We start from the raw sequence: 21,401 nt of genomic DNA, 5'->3' as shown, positions 1-21,401 counted from the left end.
CGATCACGTGCCCGGATCACACGCTTCAAACACTTTCACTATCATCCCATTGCTGTCTCGGACGGCTCAAGCACCTTCAACAGATCACTTCCAGTTTGCTCCGCACACTGTTCTCAAAACGTGGTCGCGCAGACAAAACACAGACTGCCTTCCAGGGCACACAAACCATATCTAGATGACGGTCACAAAACTTTTGCTTTCTTTCCAACACATTTTCAAGCAGCTGCAGACACCTGCTCATCAATGCAGTCCTCTCTTGCAGTCCTATCTGGAGGCGGGGGCGCCCCATCAACCAGCAGCCATTGTCCACGAGTTATCCACTCCATTGTCCGAACACACACACACACGCACACGCACACGCACACACACACACACTGCTTCGGACGCCTCACAGCTCATGGCGCAGGCAATGTCTTCGGGGGTCCACCCTCGCCACTCACCGCCGCGCCGGCAGCGCCGCCCGCCCCTCACTCGAGCTTGCGCCGTTTGCTGAGGTTCTGCAGCAGCTCGGACAGCTGGAACTGGCTGCCGCCGCCGAAGGCCGCGGCGGCGGCTGCGGAGGCGGCCGGCACCGGGTCGGCCGGGGCCGCTGCCGCCTTGAGGTCGGCGGCGAGCGGCGCCGGGCGCGACTCCGTGCCCGCCTTCAGGTTGCGATGCTGCGGGAAGGTGGGCATGAGACGCGGGTCGCACGGCAGCGGCTGCTCCTTGAAGTACGAGCTCTCCAAGCACTCGTCAGCGGTGGCGCGCTTGCGCGGGTCGTACATGAAGAGGAAGTTGAGCAGGCGCAGGCCCGAGTTGGACAGCCAGGAGAAGCGCTGCTTGAGGTTGTTGTACGGTTGCTGCTTGAGCGTGAAGTTCTCGAGCGCAGGCAGTTGCGAGTAGCCGGGCCAGATAGTGTCATTGGGCGTGCCCAGTAGCTCGATGACGAGCTCCAGCTGGTGGATCTCCGAGCGGCCCGGCAGCAGCGGCTTGTGGGCCAGCAGCTCGCCCAGAATGCAGCCGGCTGCCCACATGTCAATGGCCGTAGTCTGCGCACGCGCCATCAGCAGAAGCTCCGGCGCCCGGTACCACAGCGTCACTACCTTGGGCGTCATCGGCCGCGGCGGCGCGCCGTACAGCCGCGCCAGGCCGAAGTCGGCGATCTTGACGCAGCCCTTGTCGGTTAGCAGCAGGTTGGACACTTTAAGGTCGCGGTGCACGACAAAACTACGGTGCAGGTGCGAAAGGCCTCGAAACACCTGCAACATGATGCACTTGACTTGCGACTCGGAAAAGGGCGTCTGCATGTTGTCTAGCAGACTGGCCAGGTCCTGCTCGCAGTACTCCATCACCAGGAAGATGCTCTCCATGCTACGGCCCACCGCCACCTCGTGCAGCTTCACCACGTTCTCATGCCGGCACTTGAGCAGAATGGCGATCTCGCGCAGACCCGAAACCGGCAGGCCGTCCTTCTCCTTCTCCATGCGCATCTTCTTCAGCGCCACGATCTGGTCGGAGCGCGTGTCGCGCGCGCGGTACACCACGCCGTACGTGCCCTCGCCGATCCGGTTCAGCTTCTCGAACTCGGAGACGAAGCGGCAGCGGCCGAGGATGTCGCGCTCTGGGATCTCCATGGCGCGGCCCGTCAGGAACGAGGTGAGCGTGCCGCTTGCTTTACGCTGCGACTGCGCCCGCGCGTCTGGGCCGGCGGCGAACTGCTCCTCCATAGTCGGTTGGCAGCTCGTGCACCAGCTGGCTATGCAACAACAACACAACTGACAGCTGACTTGTATGTTTGGCAGGAGAATGTTGCTCAACAAGACACAGGAATGCATATATGTCTATGTTTTGGGTGCAGGCATTACAAAATAATTTGACTCTAAGACATGCTAACTGGGAGGGCCACAAAACGAAGACTTATGTACAGCTCTGTATACAGCAAACAGACAAATATCTGTTCCAACTCCTATGACTAGACTACTGACCCATCAGGCAAGGTTGTTAAGGTCATGAGGACTTTACTGCGTACTTATCTGTTGAGGCTATCTGGTGTCACCTGCCTGTCACCCTGGCAGGCACCCTGGCATGCACCAAAGGGAATCAAACACCAGGTACGGTCAATTTATTTCTTGGTAGGATGAATAGTAGCGTACACATCTTTGTTACATAACACCATACACAGCTACCTGGAGAACAGAATGCCACCTGCCACTGTCCTGTTTCAAGAAATTGGTAATTTTGAGCAATAAGACTCAAAACAATTTTCAAGACAAAGTTATGTGGAACAATTTGTCCTGGCATCTGGATTCCATGCATGCAGGCATGAGTCTCACCGCATCTATGGGACATAGGCATCAACTCTGTGGATGAGTTTTTTACACACTGATACTACACTTTCGGATAGTGTTCCCAAGCCGATCAGGGCCAGTAATACACCTGTTCTGGAGCTTGTATCTTGGGTTCATGTCCTAGAAACCTGAAGTATGCAAAATTTACCTTTATTATGCTGTAACAATGTGGTTTATGCTTGTGTGCATGAGCACAACATGTATGTGGATTATGAATCATGTGAAATATTATAAGCGTGCATATGACTTAAAACTGAGACATTCAGTGACCCCCCACACAGCCTTAAACATACACCAATCATCGATTGCTTTCCTATGGACCCAGTCCTAGTGAGTTACAGACTGAGCGCCTGCTTAGATCCAGTACACTACGAGTTTAATTAGCATTACCTACCTGTTCCTGTTCTCGATCGCCGGTCCAAAACTACCAGAACTCTCGTATGCAGATTCTGTTCTCGTTGGGAACTCTGGTTTCAAATCTATTAAGATTATAAGACATAAGCTCGCTACTGATTCTTCAACTTCTCTTTAACGGCCGCCCCAACTCCGCCCCGACAGCGCAAGTGGAGCATTTTCGCGGTTCTCGCTATACCAACGTGTAGCACCGCAATGCTACCGAACTCTTCGTCGGCGCCAGGATTGTCCCGGGCGCGGCATAATGAGTCATTCAAGCTACCAACTGCCATCACGGACGTATTTTTGCATCCAAATCGCAAGATATTTTTCCTGACGAAAATGACGTCCTAACTGGGTCCTTTGCCGGTCAGGACCCTCATCACCGAACGGTGGACCCTCCAACACAATCTCACCATGAGCTCGTTGAGTCGAGCTGAAGCACATGGTCCAATTATGGGACCACCTGGGGCGGTCAGGGATGTTGTTGCGCCAATGAAGGTCTCTGCGTCGATCCCGGGCCAGCTGAGCGGGTCAGCAGGCCTCCCGCGTCAGGGCGGAGACCAATGTGATGTGATGTATCCCTCTAAAGTTCTCCGAATCGACCAGGGGATTCTGCCTGGTGTCGCCAGAATGGCAGCCGGAAGACACTCCGCGGTGGAACGGGATGGCCCGCCATCCCTTGACCGGGAACGACATGCGTCCCTAGCGATGCACTCAAAGGACCCTTGCCCAGCAAGAAATGGAGGGATCCGCTAGTGTTGAATAGAGAGGATCGAAATTAGTTCAAAAGCGAACAAGTCCATCGCATGCTTGGCCCATAGCGCTCACTCTTTTGCAAAATCGATTAGTGAAACCAATTACACCAGAAGGTGTTAGCATGCGCGCCAGAAATATCAGGAGCAAGGGCAGCGGTGGTCTGGGTTGCAATTTCCGTAAATCCGAACGGCGTTGGCCACTGCAAGCAACATCAGGCGGCGGGCGTCGTCCGCGCGAGAACGGCCGTCGTGAAATAGTACTTCCTGATGTCTTTCAAACTTAATTCGTACCTTTTAAAGACTAGACTGGTAAATCTTTTTCATCTTTGGGGTTGTCCTCTGGGCAGATTAACAAGTACAGCTGCACGTAAGATGGAGACCCTCAGAAGCCTTTACTCTTCCAGGCGAACCACCAGATTCCAGCACCACTTCGCGGTGCCGTGAAGACCAATCCGTTCTTATCATCAGTCTAAAAATTGCGTCGTTGAAATAGACACCCGGCTAACTTCTAAATGCATGGTTTGATGTCCTAAAACGCTAAAAGTTCCTCCCGTCAAGAGTGCCATCATTTTCGTCCACTTATTGGCCACAGCCTGATGTTAGCCGCGGGCCATCGCTCCGTGGTCTACGGAGACTGCAACGCCTGGCGTCGAGCTTTTTGTCTCTCAAAGTTTGCCAACGCTCATGTTTGAAACCACGTTGCATAACTTGCATCATTTATCTATTCTAACTGAATTTTAAGCATCTCCAGAAAACCATGGCTGGGCCATATTAACGCGAAATATTGATCCGCTTCAACCTAATATCGACATTCGGAGGGGTCCCTTATATCTCTTTAGAACCCAGCTAGAGATGCTAACAAAGCTTCTGAATTCTACCGGTTTAGAAAGAGTCCACTGGACCGTCGTAAACTGGAGAGCGCCGGCAACTTATTTCATGCAGTCGTGTAATGCATGCTTTTCACTTTAGGAACGATAAGGTTCAGGCAAAATGTATTTGGCCTTATCTTTTGGGTTCTATCCTTGTTATAGGAGGAAAAATGAAAGCTATCTAAGAAAAGCATGCCTGCATTAACAAATGGGCCACTTCCGTCGATTATTTTTATTATTAGGGGACCATTTCTCAACTCTGTGTCCCTTGCCGAAGCTCTGGCTGCGCGCCTGCTAGGCAGGTACCGTACCATTTGCTCAGGGGCTCCGCCTCTCAATTGGCTGCCAGGAGGTGGGCAGCGCAGCCACCTAGTTCGTGGTACATTAATATCGTACTCAACATGGTGGAAAGAGATCGGTATCTAGAGCTGGAACAAGGCATCTCGGTATGGGTGTCCCACGTACCTTTACTCCGATTGTGCAGCCAATCTCAGGGGTCAGATAGTGTCAGAGTTGAGCCGCATTATGGGGATCCAGAAAACAAGCACAGCTGCGTTTCATCCACAGGGCAACAACCGCTGTGAGAGGGTCAGTAGCGCCATCTTGGAATGCTGGCCAAGTATCTGTCAGAGAATCACGACCAGTGGGATAAAGATTTGCTCCTACCTGTGCTCGAAACCGCGCTCAGATCCACAAATCGTTGCACTGCAGTCCCCTCTTCACGATGTCTGGTTGCGAGCCCAGGCTACCCGTTAATGCGCAGATAGACCCGCCGTGTGTTGCCCGCTCCGGGTCAGCAGCGCTGTATGTAGACGAGCTATGCGCTGGGCTCCGTACCGCCTACCGTGAGGCAATACGCATTTCTGATGTCAGACACCGGTAGAACAAACGATTCTATGAGCGTGAGCTAAACTCATTTGATTACCACGTCGGTGACCGGGTTATGCTTTTTCGTGGCGAGTATCGCGAGGCGAGGCGAGTATCAACGAGGCCTTTTTCGTGGCGAGTATCGCGAGGCGAGGCGAGTATCGCGAGGCGAGGCGAGTATCAACGAGGCGAGTAACATAAATTCCTTAGGCCTTGGAAGCCGGCTGTCATTGTCGCCAAGCGGGGTGACCTGAACTACTGTGTGAGGCTGGAGGACGGTAAAATGCTGTGTGTTGCTACGGCTTCTAGTTGAGGTTATAGGGTTAAGGTATGCCTGTGGGCGCCTGCATCTGCGGAAACCTTGGATTCTTCCATCATCTTACGCTGTTAGACACCTGGTCGCATCACTACCCGTCCGCTCTGTTGAGCGTCTCTGGCTTGGTGGCTGAAGGGTCTTCAGCTGCTAATTTTGCGTGTATAATGTGTGTTGTGGGATGAGACGTAAGCGGTACTGATGGTGCAGTCGAACTGTGTCTACGTCACTCTGTTTGCGTGTTTCTGTTTGCCGAGCTGATTTTGTGTTTCCCCACATGCTGTCTTGTTTGTTACCTTGCGAAACATACGTTTCCTGGTCCCCAAGGACGTTGCAAAAACGATGCTACCGACTGGGCCTTCTCTTTCAAAGGGGAAAAGAGTACAGTGGGTTTGCACAGCTGCCTGCGTGCTGCTGTCTGTGTTGGTGGTGCGCTTCCTTGTTGGATGCTGGGCCGGCCAGCCTGGCCGGTCCGATCCGGTCCGGTCCTGTTCGATCCGGTCCGGTCCGGTCCGGTCCGGTCCGGTCCGGTCCGGTCCGGTCCGGTCCGGTCAGGTCCGGTCCGGTCCGGTCGGCCCGTGCCGGTCCGGGCGCCGGCTCGGGTCACCTTGCCCTGCGCGTCGCGCCGGAGCGCAGCCGTGCGTGGCGCGCGGTGATCGGTCTGTGACCACGTGACCCTTGTCGGGGTCGGGTCGCCGGCCCGCGAGGAGCGGGACCGTTGGAGCGGAGCCGGGCGAGTGCGTGCGTTACCGACATGTCGGCGTTCAGCTGAGCGGAGGCTTCGTGTTGAGTGCATCGCGAGCCATGCCTTTAGCCAACCTCGGCCAGGCTTATAGCAGCGTGCTGTCCTACGTCACAGGCACTTCGTAATATAGTTGAGTTTTTCTCCCACGCAGCGGTTGCGCGAGCATCTTGAGAGGTTTCCCTCGCCAGTCCTCAGAACTGCCGACCTAGTCCCAGCTCTGGGGCCGTCCAACACAGTCGCAGTGCACCAGCAGCCATTTTGTTCTCTGCCGGGCGAGTCGGACGCTGGCGGGGGTTCGAGACACGCCAGTTGGTCCCGTCTGTCCGCGGGGTGAAGGTACCGTGACTAGTGCCGATGGGCGGGTGGGGGAGGCACCGGGCGCGATGAGGCTCCGAGCCAGAGCCGACCTGTGGCTGCTGCTGGCCCTCGCAGCCGACGCAGGTGAGCGGGCCGAGGAGGTGGTGCCGGTGCGGGCGTCAGACCGCCGGACGACCAAGAGCGGGTGGTCGGCTTGTTCGTGTGTCAAGTTTATGCAGGACTCGAGTCTGATCTGCACCTAAATCATGAAAATCAAATAGCTGTGATGCCGCGTGAAATTTTTCCTGTAGCCGAGTAGATGATGTTGGCTGGAATTCCGAGCAGCTGCGAATCTTTAACCGGATCACAGAAAAAGATAGATCTCTAAGATCCTCAGACTCTGGATCTGTAGGCCAATCCTGGTAGAGCCGTGGACCGCCAGCCGCTATGCGGCAGCAACTGTGGCGTACCCGATTCTAGGATGTGAGGCAAACAAAATTTGTTGGACCACTCTATTCACCAAAACTTGCGGAAAGTTCTGTGTGGTTCCGTAATGCACTTGTGATAATTAGTTTACAAAGTGGGAAGTTGACGCGCACACCACCACAAACATCACTCAAGGTTGTTTTGCTGGCGGAAATCCCCCCCCCCCCCCCCCTGCCACAACCTCACCAGAGTCGGCTGACCACGCCTGCAGAGGCGCCCGTCCGCCGGTGCCAGCCGTCCCTCTGCGGGAGGTAGGGCGACCGCCCGCGGACGGGGCTGCCTGGGTGGGTGAGCCGCGACCCCCCGCCGCGATCGGCGGCGACAGCGACGGGCCGGGCCGCCCGCCGTTATCATAACAGTGTGATGACGAGTAGCATGTTGAGATCAGATCTCCGGGCTTCAGAGGAGATCGCGGTCTCCGTGCCTCAGCTTGTGGAGAGCCGGACGTGAGACCACCGTGTGTAGGTCATTTACGCTCACGTCGCAGAACTGCGCTAAAAGGGGTTCGTCTGTGAAGGTCAACTGCCAGCTGGCGGAAAACATCAGGTTGGCAAAGAATTGCCTTACACGGTGTGTCATAAAATTTGTCCGCAAAGATGAACCGTTCAATCGGAATTGCCTCATGGGGCGCTGGAGTCACCGTCGGGGGACTCGATGAAACACACACACACACACACACACACACACACACACACACACACACACACACACACACCACACACACACACACACACACACACACACACACACACACACACACACACACACACACACACACACACACACACACACACACACACACACACACACACACACACACACACACACACACACACACACACACACACACACACACACACACACACACACACACACACACACACACACACACACACACACACACACACACACACACACACACACCACACACACACACACACACACACACACACACACACACACACACACACACACACACACACACACACACACACACACACACACACACACACACACACACACACACACACACACACACACACACACACACACACACTATATATATATATATATATATATATATATATATATAAACTCCATCTGCATCAAAACCACTCATGACTGAAGGCGACAGTGTAGGTTGTCAGCTGGTTCAACAGTCAATGTTTGTCATTAAGGATGATTGTAAATCGTAATTATCATTCTGGCTTTATCTGTATTTGTACGACCAGAAGCGGCCAGATAACAGTTTCGAATATCTGAATCATTGCATATACATGGGGTTGCGCTTGTTTACGAATGTTTGGCGAACGTGGCATTTACACTCATGCTCGACTTGGTCTGCATATAATCGCTTGGTGATAAAACTCAGTAGGCACCTCCGTTCTTTTTCGAGGATAGTCATAGAGCGAAAAGATGCATGTTCAGGACATTTCCTACATTTCTATGCCTATGTATTAATTTTAAATTTATGTCGCAAAAACTCAGTAAACTGTGACGGATCGAAGTGGGCCATTCCCAAAATCGCTGGAAGCCTCACTATTTTCCGTAATTACGATCCATAAAAGTACAACACTCACTCCGCGCTGTGCGTGCTCGTTCAAACTCAGTCCCAACCTTTTGAATGCATGCTTTCCGAGATCAGAGTTCACATTAGGCAATGCTTGTGGCGTTAATCGTCACTCACCTTTCTTTCCAATTTCCAGTAATCTACGTAAATTCCGCGTGGTATATATGCTTCGGCACCTCAATGGGTGCCTCGCAAGAGCCCGCATTAGGAAGCTCTCATTGGTCAGCCGCATGCGTGACGACATACGACAATGACGTCAATCATAGGTGTGCACCATGCCTCATCTGACGGTGTGCTGTTGCAGTGCTGGGTCAGCAGCAGAGGTTCCGCGTCCGCCCCTTCAACACCAGCGTCATTGAGGGGGAAAGCGCGACGCTGCGCTGTGAGGTGGACCATCAGGCCGGTAGGCTACAGTGGGCCAAGGACGGCTTCGCCATGGGTGAGTGTGAAGCCAGTTGCTCTTTCGTTGGCGCAGGGAAACATGTTGCGATGCATACCTAGGAGGGTCGCTAAGTGCTTCGCGAATGATTCTGCAATATTTTGCTTAGTACTTGCTCGGTGGGAGGCGACTTAAATCACTTTATCATGGCAGTATTTGTGTGCATAACGTTGCAGTGGAAGAGAGTGCAAAGGTGAAGACATTTCCGATGCTCTTGATTGTGAGAATAAATACACCCGTGGTTAATGCGCCTGTGGTAACCATTGCGCGTTTGGAAAACCAGAGGTACAGGTTCGCTTCCGGTGATGACCCCCTTCCTGCCAGGGTGAGACCCCGGCGACGCCACGTTGACTCAGCAGCTGAGCGCGTTGTAAATGACAGCAACCTCATGGATGCAGTAAAGATAAAAAACTTTGGTAGAATGCAAATTTTTTATACGATTTTTCTGAGTAAGCATGAGAAAATGTGACCAGAGCTCAATGGTCTAGTATTGCAGAACTTCGAAACTTGTTCGCCATGGTTCCAGAACACATAACCAAATGAGTTTAATCCAATGCCATGTCACTGCAGCTGAAAACCCCAATACGTTTTGCCGTTATTCCCCTTTTATGTGTTAAAACCCGAACAGCCAACACTCGAAATACATAACAGTAGCACGTCTTTTTTATTACTCGCCAGGGTTGAAATAAAATTTACCGAAATGGTATTTAGCTTGAAACTAATTAGGAAATGTGTTCATCGCTCAAACACTAGAATGCCGAAATGGAATGCAGGCGAATAGGAAATCATTAGATGATCAATTAACGGAATGCTTTTTCTTCGACCAAGTGTGGATGATGAGCGAGAATTAGACAAATATAAATCCGTCGATCAGCCAAACAGCCTATTTCCTTTTGTATGAATGCATATTGGAAAGTTAAAATGATCTCAAGTGATAACCTCCGCAAACCATGAGGGTTTGCCCTTGAAGGATGTATGCTACCTTCGTAAAATTGTCAAGCATTGTTAGATCAGACGCGCCCGATTTGATCGGTAACACCAGCTTTTTCAGCACCAGTTCTGGCATGACTTTCGCTTTCCAGAGCGGACCTGCATAGACCGCCTGTCTTTCCGTGGGTTAATAACGAGCCTGGGCATACGCTCGACTTCCGGGCCGCTGAGGAGCCCGCCTCTACCAGGCACCAACCATTTACGAACCCAGCACGGGTTCCTTTCAAAGCGTTCTTGCATCACACATCCTTCATGCTTTCCTTAACACCGCTGGGCATCTATCTCGTAAACAAACGGATGTAATTCACATCGATTGCTTTTCTGCACTCACCAGCGTCAATCACTTTCTTCTGCTTCTGAGGCTCCGCCATTCATTTTGCATCACTGGTCGCACGCTTAGCTGGCTGGGGTAGTGCTTGAGCAACTACTCACATCGCGTAGGGCAAGCAGTCTGACTGGATTCCAGTGCGATCTGGTGTCCCGGAAAGCAACATCCTGGGATCGTTACTGTTCGCCTGCCTTCTGGATGATGTTCCTGACCAACTGAGATTGAGTGCCGTATACACGCTGATGTGAAAACTTATCGCCGAATCGACAACGTAGCAGATTGTCTCACACTTCAGGCGGATTTGGATCACCTCTGTGAATGGTCCAAAAACTGGTGTCTGAAATTGAAGCCAGCTAAGTGCAATACCATCTCATTCACCCTCCGCACGTCACCTGCTCACTATCCATATGCACCAGACAGTTACTGCTTGAATAGCCGCCAGCAGATTTGCGATCTTGGCGTCCTCCTGGACACTAAATTCGCCTTTGCCAATCACATAGATCAAAATGTCTCAAAAGCAAACAGGTGTTGGGCCTTCTCATACGAAGCGTGCAAATGCCGTGGCGACCTCATCGGCCAGTCGTGTGGTTTAATCAAAAAGCTTTGATGTACTTTCAACGCTCATGTGGGACCCGCCATTTCCGCGAGCCATTTGCAAGTGTCAACACCGTGAAAATGGATTTGTCACACATCTGCCCATCGCCTGTAACCGTTTTCTACAGCATTCTCCCTCAACTGACTTTTCCCAGCCAACAAAATAATTCAGATCTGATTTCTTTAAGTTTGCTGGCACTCGCAGAACGTTCTTTTCATGACTGTTGTATCTGAGTGACGTAGGTGTGGGTGTGGGTGCTGGTGTGGGTGTGAGTGTGTGGGGAGAGGGGGGGGGGGGCTGCGCGTGCGTGCGTGCAATTAAGTTTTGTTTGTGTGTGCGTCGTGTATTTCTTGTTTTCAAAACTGGACTGCTTTCGCAATTGGGTTTTTGCCTGTGTGTGCCCTAAATAAACCTCAGTAACATTTCAGGCGTTGTCACTTTCACGTACCTCTTCCTCCCGCTAATACGAGAGTTCTTATGCTCATATTGGCGTTGCTGACAAATGCAATGGCGTGTTGTGGGCTTTTACGCTTTTTTAGCTGACGCGTCTGCTTGGCAGGCTACTCCCGTTCACTGCCCGGTTACCACCGGTACCGTGTGGTGGGCGACGCCGACTTGGGGGTGCACGACCTGGAGCTCACCAACGCGACCCTGGAGGACGAGGGCCGCTTCCAGTGTCAGGTGTCTCCCGACGGAGGTCAACCGGCCATCCGGGTGGACGCCTACCTTACAGTGCTCTGTAAGCTCTCAGGTGTACCGTTGGTGGTGATATAGCCAGGTTCGAACGCGGGGCACAACCGCTTGGCTCTGCATTCCGGGTGCACGCACACTCGTCTTGCAATATGTAATCATGCAGCAATTCAGCTCGAGCTTTAATCGGTGCGGTCGGTCGGCTTCTTTCCGGAATAACTATGTGACATACCTCTGACCAAACACGGCTTGAATTAAGCACGGGTCGCTCACATTGTTCCCACTTCAACACAGTGGAGACGGAAAAGTTTTTGGGCCGAACGCTATTGCTGCCATCACGAAGTGTCAGCCGCCCTCCTGACAGCCCCATGTCGGCAGAGGCCCCCTCTGTGCGGCTCCACCCTCCTGAAAGCCCCGTGCCGGCAGTGAGGTCCGCCGCTGTATGGCTCCGCCCTCCTGAGAGCCTGCTCACCCCGTGTCGGCAGTGAGGTCCGCCGCTGTATGGCTCCGCCCTCCTGAGAGCTTGCTCACCCCGTGCCGGCAGTGAGGTCACCTCTGTGCGGCTCCCCTCCCTCTGGCAGTCTGTTAACTCTGTGCCTGCAGTGAAACCCGTTTCTGTGCGGCTCCGCTCTCATCACTGGCTGCCCGTGCCGTCGGGTTTGATGCAAGTACGACACGACCAAAACATCACGCTCGAATGTGACGTCACTGGGGCTAAGCCGGCCTCTGGCGTGCTGTGGCGGCGCAACGGCGTCGACCTCGATCAAGGTCAGCGGGCGACTGAAGGTTGGCCGCCGGGCAGACGGGTCAGAATGGCCAGAGTGGACATGGTTCCTGCTTTGGAAGCGAACTGATTTCAGTCAGATGTCGAGTTAGACCACATTATTGAGCAGTTAACGAAGTGCCTCCTACACCACATGTATTGCATCGCCTAGGAAACTATTGAACGGAAACTAGGAAACTATCCCACGGAACGGCTTTAGAGAGCTCGTGAGTGCGCCCAGTTATCGGACTCTGCAAACAAGGCTCGGCAGTGACCATACGCGTATGGTGAGCTTCGTCCCCACCTCGGTCCGATATTGAGCGTGCCCTCGCTGGCGGCAGAGTCTGTGCACGAGGTCATGCACACGTCCTCTCTGCGACGCCGGAGCAACACGACGTCGGCCATATCGTTCCGGGCGACCTCGGCCGACGACGGCGTCGACATCTCGTGCCTGGCCCAGCACCCTGCAGTGGCGGAGGCCGAGCAGCGCCGGTACACGGCCAGCCACACCCTCTCCGTGCTGTGTGAGTATTCCCCGCTGTCGGTACGCCCTGTGTGAGTGCTCCCCCCGCTGCCAGTACGCCCTGTGTGGGTATTTCCCGCTGTCGGTACGCCCTGTGTAAGTGCTCCCCGCTGTCGGCACGTCCTGTGTGAGTATTCCCCACTGTCGGCACGCCCTGTGTGGGCGTCCGGTAGCCTCCCTTGGCTCCGTAAGTGTCAAAATATTGCCAGCCAGCCCCTTTCTGTGCCTTGTGTCTGGCTGGTTGGCATTGTTCTCTAGACCCCAGCATTAGCACGAAACCAATACTCACATTAATGCCTGTGTCCAGGCCAGTGCTTACTTCGAGATATGAAAGAAAATGAGCAGCTGGTGCTTCCTGATCTGCGTTAAACGGCACTTACATTTGTGTTTCGGCCATGACCCGGCATTTGCTCTCCATTCTGACTGATTTGTCGGCTAACACAAGTGAACAACAAACGAATGAAAGCAAAAGCACCCAGGTCCCAGACTCGAGCTAGGTATAAAAGCATATATATATATATATATATATATATATATATATATATATATATATATATATATATATATATGATACTTCCGATTTCATCAGTGGCTATTTCACCGTCTTGGCACCACTTAGATGTTAAACACATAGCCTGAGGACATGGTAGCTGCGCAATACAACGGAAACTTATCTTTACAGATCCGCCCGGCGCGCCCGCCATCACGGGATATACAGACGGTCAGGTGGTGGTCAACGGAGAGCAAGTGACCTTGACATGTACCTCAGAGGGTGGCAACCCGCTGGCCAAGGTCGTCTGGCTCAAAAACGGTCGCACTGTGGCATATACAAGTGAAACTGTCCGGGGGTCAACCGTCGCCCGGTACTCGTTTACCGCCGGGCAATCTGAGCTTAACGCTATCTACCGATGTGAAGCGTCTTCCGTAGTTCATCCAACACCGATGGTGGCGCTGGTGCGAATGGATGTGCATTGTAAGTATACACTGGGCGGTTACTTCACACAAAGCATTTTAAAATATTTTAAGGCATCATTTTTCCTTGAATTGTCATCAGCCTCACAGTCCGATCGTCATTTAGCTCTTTGTCTCGGACACGACCTCTCCTCATGAAAACAAGCGCGGGCGGTCCCCGACGTACCCGCAACGGCTGGTGTGTGACCCGCCCTGATCTCCGGTGCCCGGCTCTGCAGTCGGGCCTGAGCGGGTCAGGGTATGGGGGACGACCGAGGCGAAGGAAGGGGACACGGTGCACATGAGCTGCGTCACCTCTGGCAGCAACCCGCCAGCCAACATCACGTGGTTCCTTGACAGCCACCCGGTGGCTCAGGTGAGATCGGAGTTTCCATATATTGTTAAAAATTACCGACCACATCTGCCCTGTATTTGGCTGCTTTATCATATGCTTTGCACACATTTTACACACTTTAATTGTTACAAGATTTGTTCGTTTGCGGGCCATAGAATAATCACAAGTTTTGTTTTAGCGGTCGCTTGCGTGCTGAGTATGTCACGGGACGGAAACAACAGAAATGCATGCATGTTCAATCATAGTCAGGCTAAGTTCGCCTGAAATATTTGGTGCAAGCTTCCGCGTTTAGAAGCAATGAATTTACGACGCAGCCTGTCAGCGGTCTGGCCTGTAGTCGTTCTACCGCACCTTCATCACGCAGTGGACTCAATAGATGGCTTCTGGCTGACTGTTTCCTGGGATGGAGCCACGGCGTGGATCTCACCTCACCGCAGCCGCCGTATCCAGGCGAGCCACATCGTGCGTCTGGCGGCGGCCGGCGGCTGGACGACAGCCTCCAACATGTCGACGGTGGTGCCACCCGGCACCCGGCGCGACCTCCAAGTCTCCTGCCGCGCCTCCAACAGGGCCCTTGACGTAACCGAGGTCGGCTCGGCCGCCGTCTCGGTGCTCTGTGAGTGAGGATGACCTGGCATTTGTCTTTGGAGCTGGAAAACGCTCCAGGAGTGTGCATGTCCGGGCAGGGGACCGAAATGCTCGTGGGTCCGATATACTCTGTGGGTGGGTGTTATGTGTCTGTACATCTCCTCACACTTGTCCTGGTCAGTGGACGCCGGCGCACTCTGCCCCGCCGGACCACTGAGCGTGCCGTGTGGACCCCGAGCGTCCTTCTGCCCGGTCTGACCGCCAGCGTCCGACAGACGCGCCGGCGCCGCCTCGCATCGTACGCTCCGGCGCGCCGGAGCTGGGCCGGGAGCTGGCGCTGGCGCTGCGCCAGGGCCAGCGGCTGGAGCTGCTCTGCCGGGCGCCAGGCGGTAACCCGCCGGCGCGCCTCTCCTGGTCGGTGGGCGGCCGGCAGCAGCCGGGACACGTCATCGCTGCCGGGCGCAGCCGACTCGAATACGAGGTCAGCGCCGCCGACAACGGCGCCGTCGTGGTGTGTCGCAGCGACGGCGGCGGCGGCCGGCGCCACCTGCAGGACAACGCCACCATCACCGTATACTGTGAGCACGGCGGGAGCTTGCGCGGGTCCGTAAGCTTTTGGACCCCCGGAGGATGTAAGCGTTAGACCGGTGGCGTGTGCTTGATATGCGAAACAAAGAGGGGCTGCGGACCCACTGCTCTGAAAAGAAGCCTCTCTGGTGACGGTTTGAGGGTGTGTTTACCTCATAAGCAGTGCCTGGCTGTTAAGTGTCAGTAGGCTAATGTCCAGTGATCACCGCAGCGGAGGGACATCGGTTTGCTATTTGATGGTTGTATTTCGTGCCTGCAAATTAATAGATAGGGCTCTGGGATCACCGCCCAGTCCCCATCACGAGCTGGAGGCTCGAGTGTGCCACTGTTTTTGCAACATGGGCTTGATGATGATCGCGTTCTATCGTGTGCCGGAGCGATACTCTCGCCGCCTGCTGCACGATGTTAACGGCTGCTCACTGTCGTCCGGGCCGGGCGCCACTGCCAGCAGTATGATCAAGCCTAGCGGCGTCTGTTTCAGTTCCGCCGAGCAGGCTGGAGATCGCGGTGAGTCCGGACCGGCTGGTGGCCGGCGGCGAGGCCCTGCTGACCTGCCAGTCTCGGCCCTCGCTGCCGGCCGCCCAGCTCTCGTGGTGGACCGGCAGCCGCCAGCTGCTGGACCAGCTCCAGCGTGACGTCACGCGCCAGGATGGCGGCAACGGCGGGTCAGCACCGACGAGCTGGCGGGGCTGGCGGGGCCGGGTGGCTCGGCCCGGTTGTCACTTTGCATGCTTGGGGGCAATATTGGTGCATGGATAAAATGACCACAAGAAAACTAAACTTACGTTCTGCCCGGCCCCGATCCCCTTCGCCCAACCCCGATCATTTTTGGAAATGTTCGCGCCTCGGGTTCGACATGAACCGTTGCACCAGTTGACGTGACAAAAGACTGAATCAAGCTTAATCCAACCCAATCGGTCTGTTGAACTCATGAAATCCTGCAAATACATAAGCAATGACGATGCAAATACATCAGCAACGAATGGTATTAATTAACCCATTATACATATATATATATAATATATATATATAATATATAATTATATAATATATATATATAGATATATATATATAAATATATATCTCTATCTCTCCTCTCTCTCTCCTCTCTCTCTTCTCTCTCTCTCTCTCTCTCTCTCTCCTCTCTCTCTCTCTCTCTCTCTCTCTCTCTCTCTCTCTCTCTCTCTCTCTCTCTCTCTCTCTCTCTCTCTCTCTCTCTCTCTCTCTCTCTCCTCTCTCTCTCTCTCTTTCTCTCTGTATCATTAATCCATAATAAACCCATCGGCAAGATGCCATGTATAGGTAAATTATGCTACAGAAATGGGGACGAGACGAAAGTCACGGCACAAACGAGAATACCGCAAAGACTGCTTTAAATGACAGGTCAACGTAGGCCTTTCCCTAAATGTCATACATAACTTTGTCCCCTCCACTTCACTCGCTGGTGCAGGAGCCCACAGCGCTGTCACCGGCCTCGACAGCTGGTGCGGGTGGTGACGGTCTGCTGGCGTGGCTGGTGACGGGCTGCTGGTGCCGGTGATGACGGTCCGTTGGTGCGGGTGGTGACGGTCTGCTGGTGCCGGTGGTGACGGTCCGTTGGTGTGGGTGGTGACGGTCTGCTGGTGTGGCTGGTGACGGACTGCTGGTGCCGGTGGTGACGGTTTGCTGGCTCCACGCCACAGGTTCGTCAGCCGTTTGGAGCTGCGCCAGCAGCTGAACTGGACCCACCACGACGCCCAGTTCGTATGCAAGGCCGAGGTGCCCCGCATCTCCAGTTTCGTGCGGCAGGAGGTCACTCTCAATGTGCTGCGTAAGTTTGCCGCTGTTTGCCGCGCTGCTGATGCTGACTGATGCTCTGCAAAGGAAAACCGCTCGATGAAATCGCTGCTGTAATGTATAACACGCAAACCGCGCTCAGGACGCAGTCATCGAGACACACGAGGCTCAGATCCTCAGAAGTGCATCATGCCCGCCCCACAGACGCCCCTGTCTTCACCAAGCAGTACTACGAGGACGCGCTGGTGGTCGGCGAGTCGCGCATCATCAGCTTGGTCGCGCCGGCCAACCCGGCCGTGCTCTCCTACGCCTGGTCACGTGACGCCGCCGGTGACGTCACGCTGACGTCAGCGGACGGCGTGATGAACCTGACGTCGGTTGGAAGAGAGGACGCCGGCTGGTATCGGCTGGAAGCCACCAACGCACTCGGCTCCGCCACTGCCCGGCTTCACGTCGATGTCCTCTGTGAGCGTTTGGAGTGCGATGTTGGAATACATCCATGGTGTGAAGGCTCGCTGCTTCCTGTCACCAGGCCTGCACTTCGGCCCGCATTTCGGTCCCGGAATCTTGATGATGGGCACTGGCTTCATATCCATACGTTTGCAGTACAACATTTTGAATGGAAATATTACGGCAGCTGATGGTCGTGATCTAAGATTGTCGTATTAATTCCATTGAAGCGAATTTTATGGTTCAATATATGACTGAACTTCACAGCAGAACTCCTTAAGTCCAGAATTCAGCTGCACTTTCGTTGGAAGATCGTTTCGGGTCTCTCGCACCCCGCTTGGATTGGGGATCCAGTATCTGACCCTGACCTCTCCCGTCGTCGCCAGACGGGCCCGAGTCAGTGCGCGTGACGTCTGCCCTGGTGGCTCCGGGGCAGGACGCCGAGCTGCGCTGCGAGGCCGACGCCCACCCGGCGCCGTCGGACGCCGTCAGGGGAGCGCGCCGGCTTCGACGTGGCCGGCCGCGGCAGCGCGCGCCCCGCGCCGCCGGCGACCGCCTCTCCTCCCGACTGACCGTGCGGCGCGTCCGGCCCCAGGACGCCGGCCTCTTCATCTGCCGCGTCGACAACGGGGTCGGCCCTCCCGTCCTCGCCACGGCCGCGCTGCGAGTGATGCGTCAGTCTTCTGCACGGCAGCCCTGTCCAGGGGGGAGGTGTGGGCCCCGCCATCGGTCAAAAGCGGGGGATAGCGAGGCTGTTGAGGCCTTTCTCTCCATGCAATGCAACGGGCGTCATGTTGAAGTCCAGAAGTCCAGAGACTCCGGAGACTTCAGAGTCCAGAATTCCAGAGACGTTGGAAAGATGCACCCTCCTGGCTTTCTGTTGCGGAGCCATCGGCAGTGTACCTTACTCTCGAGGTGTATTGGTCTGGAGGAAGTTAGTTGAGTTATCCCCCTTTCGTGCGTGTCGTAATTATTATATGTTGCGTACGTGTGTGATCACATGTTCCTCTGCCTTCACCTTTTGGCTTAAGCTCCCAGGTTTCTCAACTCCTGCAGCCTTCCCCGATTGAGTATAACGGCCGAGAGGCCAGCTGCCGTGATCAGAGCGCGGGTTCCTTGCCGGTGGCCGGGGCCGGCTGTGACCCGTCATCCGTCTCCAGAATGGGCTGTGACCTGCCTGTCGTCCCCCGGCAGAGGCTGTGACTCGCCCGCTGTCGCCCAGCAGAGGCCGTAACCCGTCTGATACCCTCCAGCAGCAGAGGCCGTGACCCATCCTCCCTCCCCGGCGGAGGCCGTGACCCGTCTGATACCCTCCGGCAGCAGAGGCCGTGACCCATCCTCCCTCCCGGCGGAGGTCGTGACCCGTCTGACACCCTCCGGCAGCAGAGGCCATGACCCATCCTCCTCCTCGGCAGACGCCGTGACCCGTCTGATCCCCCCCCCCCCCCCCCCGGGGATAGACCGTGACCCGTCCTCCGTCCGCCGACAGAGCCGCCGCGGCTGGACAGAGGCGCCGTGCTGAGCCGAGCGGCGGCCGAGCCGGGCGGTGCCGCGCTGCTCAGCTGTCGGGCCCGGGCCGCGCCTGACGCCACCCTCGTCTGGAGCAGGGCCGGCAGGGCCGTGCCGACGGCCGCCGATGGCCGGCGCAGCGTCCGACTGCAGACGGTCAGAGCTGGGCCTGCAGCTGCGCGCGGCGCCGCTGCTAACAGAGAGAGTGGTCAGCGAGGGAGATCGGTTTCATCGAATTACGGACCGTAATATTTTGCATCCGGCAGTTACTGTATAGTTACGCTGTTCTTTTCGACATGTATGTATTTTCGTTATCGTCTCTTTAACGGGAAGGTCGGCTTGCTCCCGTAATAACAACCTAGTAGTAGCAACCTTCTCAGGACTCCCGTGGTGAAATACGAAAAGCGACATGTCACTTGACATTAAAGTTATTATCATTTGCCACTGGTATGTTTTTTTGCGCTTAAGCTTTTTCAGTTGGAACAAGACATCGACTGCCAGGCAAGGCGCATTCATTTAGATGGCGAACGATGCGCTGCGTAGTATGCATGTCACTTATACCTCACGCTCTCCCAGGTGGACGTAATGACGAGGGTCTCAGTGCTGGAGATCACTGACGTCCAGCTGGAGGATTATGGCGATTACGCTGTGCTGCCACCAACCGGCTGGGCTCCGACTCACACACCGTGGAGCTGGTGCTGCCTTCCGTACCGGACCCTCCCTGGACCTGCGGGTGCTTAACGCCTCCTCAGAGACGGTCAGCCTGGGCTGGACACCTGGGTTCGACGGGGGCTTCAGCCAGGTGAGACCCAACGTCCAGAACAATAATCGTAGACCACTCCAACTGGCAGTCATTGACGAGTTTTCAGGGGACGCAGGAGCAGGCACGTCGAAGGCAATTGGTTGTTCTCCGTTGCAGGCAATTTGACCGACTTTAAAAGGTTCCTTTGAAATGTGAAATATAAATCAGGCCACAAGGAAGGCTGATATGCAGATCGGCCAGGAACATGCAGAGGACAGCCAGCGATTTAAGATTCGCTGTCCATGGGCACAAATGCGGTGTTCGTCATCAAATCACCACATAGTTCTATTCTTGAGTCGAATTAGGCCGCATCAGTCGAAATCTGACAGCATGTTCTTCATGTTAGTCTAAAGCCGTTTGTTTGGCCCTGTCTGCATCTGTATTACGGACCCACGCAGTCACAATTCAATCTCGGGCCTTTCTCAGACGTTCCGAGTGAGATACGCACCGGTGCGGCAGCCGGCGCCCGAGCAGCACGTGCACGTGCCGCACGGTACGTACGAGGCCACCGTGCGCCGGCTGCGAGGTGGCACGCGCTACCGCTTCTCTGTGTCCGCCCACAACCGGCTGGGAGAGAGCAGGTCATCACTGCACCAGGTTTCCAGCACCGGCACAGGTGAGGTCGCCTGCACAGGTGAGGTCACCGGCACAGGTGAGGTCACTGGCACAAGTGAGGTCACCGGGACACGTGAGGTCACCGGCTCAAGTGAGGTCACCGGGACAGGTGAGGTCACCGGCTCACGCATATGACGGGTACGTGTGAAGTCATCCCACCCGCCATTGATATGTCTGACGGCGAGCGGTTGCATTCATTGCCGCGTTAGGAAGCGATTTGGTTGCTCGCCACGTTCAAGTGTTTTGGCCCACCCCAGTTTCTACGTGGTAGAAGTGTGAACGAGAAGCAAGAGTGTGACGTGCGACGGCTCCCATAAGCCGCGAACAGCTGCCCTTGGAAATCACCCGAGCTCAAAATCGTCATGGGACAGCGATTTCGTCCGCGTCGAGCTCGTGTAGCGCGGCACAAGTTACATGTCATCACCACGTGCGACGCGTGCTCTGACGCCCTGCCACGTGCGACGCGGCCCTTAACCACGTGCGAGTGTCGCCGAGTCCAGCTGCCGCGGCTGGTGTCACGCGTGCTGAGGTCTGCCGTGACCCCGGCAGAGCGGCCTGCGTCGGCCCGTGACCCGACCCGAACGCCGGCCGGGTCGCTCCGCCCACCGGGCCTGGCCGTCGCCGCCGCCGCAGTCGGCTCGGCGCTGCTCCTGCTCAACTGTCTGCTTGTCGTCTGCTACATCCGGCGCCGCCGCAGCAGGCAAGGTCAGTCGCCCGTGCGTCTTACGAAGGCAGCCGCTCGACACCAGTGCCTACTGGGCTGTGCTTCTTGGACGCTCCAGGAGTCGGATATCACAATGGTGTAAACTCAGGA

At 55.2% G+C, this 21,401-nt stretch overlaps 3 protein-coding genes and 1 long non-coding RNA gene across 4 annotated transcripts; 3 read left to right on the top strand and 1 right to left on the bottom strand.

Moving 5' to 3' along the window:
- Nucleotides 1-467: 467 nt before the first annotated feature.
- Nucleotides 468-2,899, bottom strand: LOC119094247 (cyclin-dependent kinase 10). Its single transcript, XM_037217321.1, has 3 exons — nt 2,722-2,899; nt 631-1,735; nt 468-525 (listed from the first exon to the last, which is right to left on the bottom strand). The coding sequence occupies exons 2-3, from the start codon at nt 1,704-1,706 to the stop codon at nt 468-470; spliced, it is 1,134 nt and encodes a 377-aa protein (XP_037073216.1). The 5' UTR covers nt 1,707-1,735; nt 2,722-2,899.
- Nucleotides 2,900-6,331: 3,432 nt separating this feature from the next.
- LOC119094245 (irregular chiasm C-roughest protein-like) lies at nt 6,332-14,883 on the top strand. The gene is made up of 7 exons (XM_037217320.1): nt 6,332-6,386; nt 8,930-9,064; nt 11,537-11,716; nt 12,271-12,435; nt 12,772-12,954; nt 14,144-14,280; nt 14,710-14,883. Exons 1-7 carry the CDS (start codon nt 6,332-6,334, stop codon nt 14,881-14,883), a joined length of 1,029 nt encoding a protein of 342 aa, XP_037073215.1.
- Nucleotides 14,884-16,729: 1,846 nt separating this feature from the next.
- LOC119094244 (nephrin) lies at nt 16,730-19,085 on the top strand. The gene is made up of 6 exons (XM_037217319.1): nt 16,730-16,737; nt 17,118-17,245; nt 17,416-17,676; nt 18,048-18,145; nt 18,257-18,335; nt 19,045-19,085. Exons 1-6 carry the CDS (start codon nt 16,730-16,732, stop codon nt 19,083-19,085), a joined length of 615 nt encoding a protein of 204 aa, XP_037073214.1.
- An 827-nt stretch (nt 19,086-19,912) lies between these two features.
- Nucleotides 19,913-21,193, top strand: LOC119093184 (uncharacterized). Its single transcript, XR_005093610.1, has 3 exons — nt 19,913-19,972; nt 20,399-20,588; nt 21,137-21,193. It is a non-coding gene; the product is annotated as an uncharacterized LOC119093184 (long non-coding RNA).
- The last annotated feature ends 208 nt before the right edge of the window (nt 21,194-21,401 follow it).

This window comes from Pollicipes pollicipes, unplaced genomic scaffold (genome assembly GCF_011947565.3).
Source record: "Pollicipes pollicipes isolate AB1234 unplaced genomic scaffold, Ppol_2.1 Scaffold_4002;HRSCAF=4701_pilon_pilon_pilon, whole genome shotgun sequence".
NCBI lineage: Eukaryota > Metazoa > Arthropoda > Thecostraca > Pollicipedomorpha > Pollicipedidae > Pollicipes > Pollicipes pollicipes.
The sequence above is the reverse complement of the archived record's forward strand: the minus strand, read 5'-3'. Positions and strand labels throughout refer to the sequence as shown.

Excerpts from the sequence above, each read along its gene's own strand:
- LOC119094244 (XM_037217319.1), top strand. Across the intron at positions 17,246-17,415 it reads GGTCACTCTCAATGTGCTGC|ACGCCCCTGTCTTCACCAAG; the intron begins GTAAGTTTGCCG and ends CCCGCCCCACAG. Across the intron at positions 18,336-19,044 it reads GGCCGCGCTGCGAGTGATGC|CAGAGGCCATGACCCATCCT; the intron begins GTCAGTCTTCTG and ends ACCCTCCGGCAG.
- LOC119094247 (XM_037217321.1), bottom strand. The coding sequence starts at position 1,706 with ATGGAGGAGCAGTTCGCCGCCGGCCCAGACGCGCGGGCGCAGTCGCAG. Across the intron at positions 526-630 it reads AACCTGAAGGCGGGCACGGA|CCAGTTCCAGCTGTCCGAGC; the intron begins GTCGCGCCCGGC and ends CGGCGGCGGCAG.
- LOC119094245 (XM_037217320.1), top strand. The coding sequence starts at position 6,332 with ATGCCTTTAGCCAACCTCGGCCAGGCTTATAGCAGCGTGCTGTCCTAC. Across the intron at positions 9,065-11,536 it reads CAAGGACGGCTTCGCCATGG|GCTACTCCCGTTCACTGCCC; the intron begins GTGAGTGTGAAG and ends TCTGCTTGGCAG. Across the intron at positions 11,717-12,270 it reads CGCCTACCTTACAGTGCTCT|TGAAACCCGTTTCTGTGCGG; the intron begins GTAAGCTCTCAG and ends CTGTGCCTGCAG.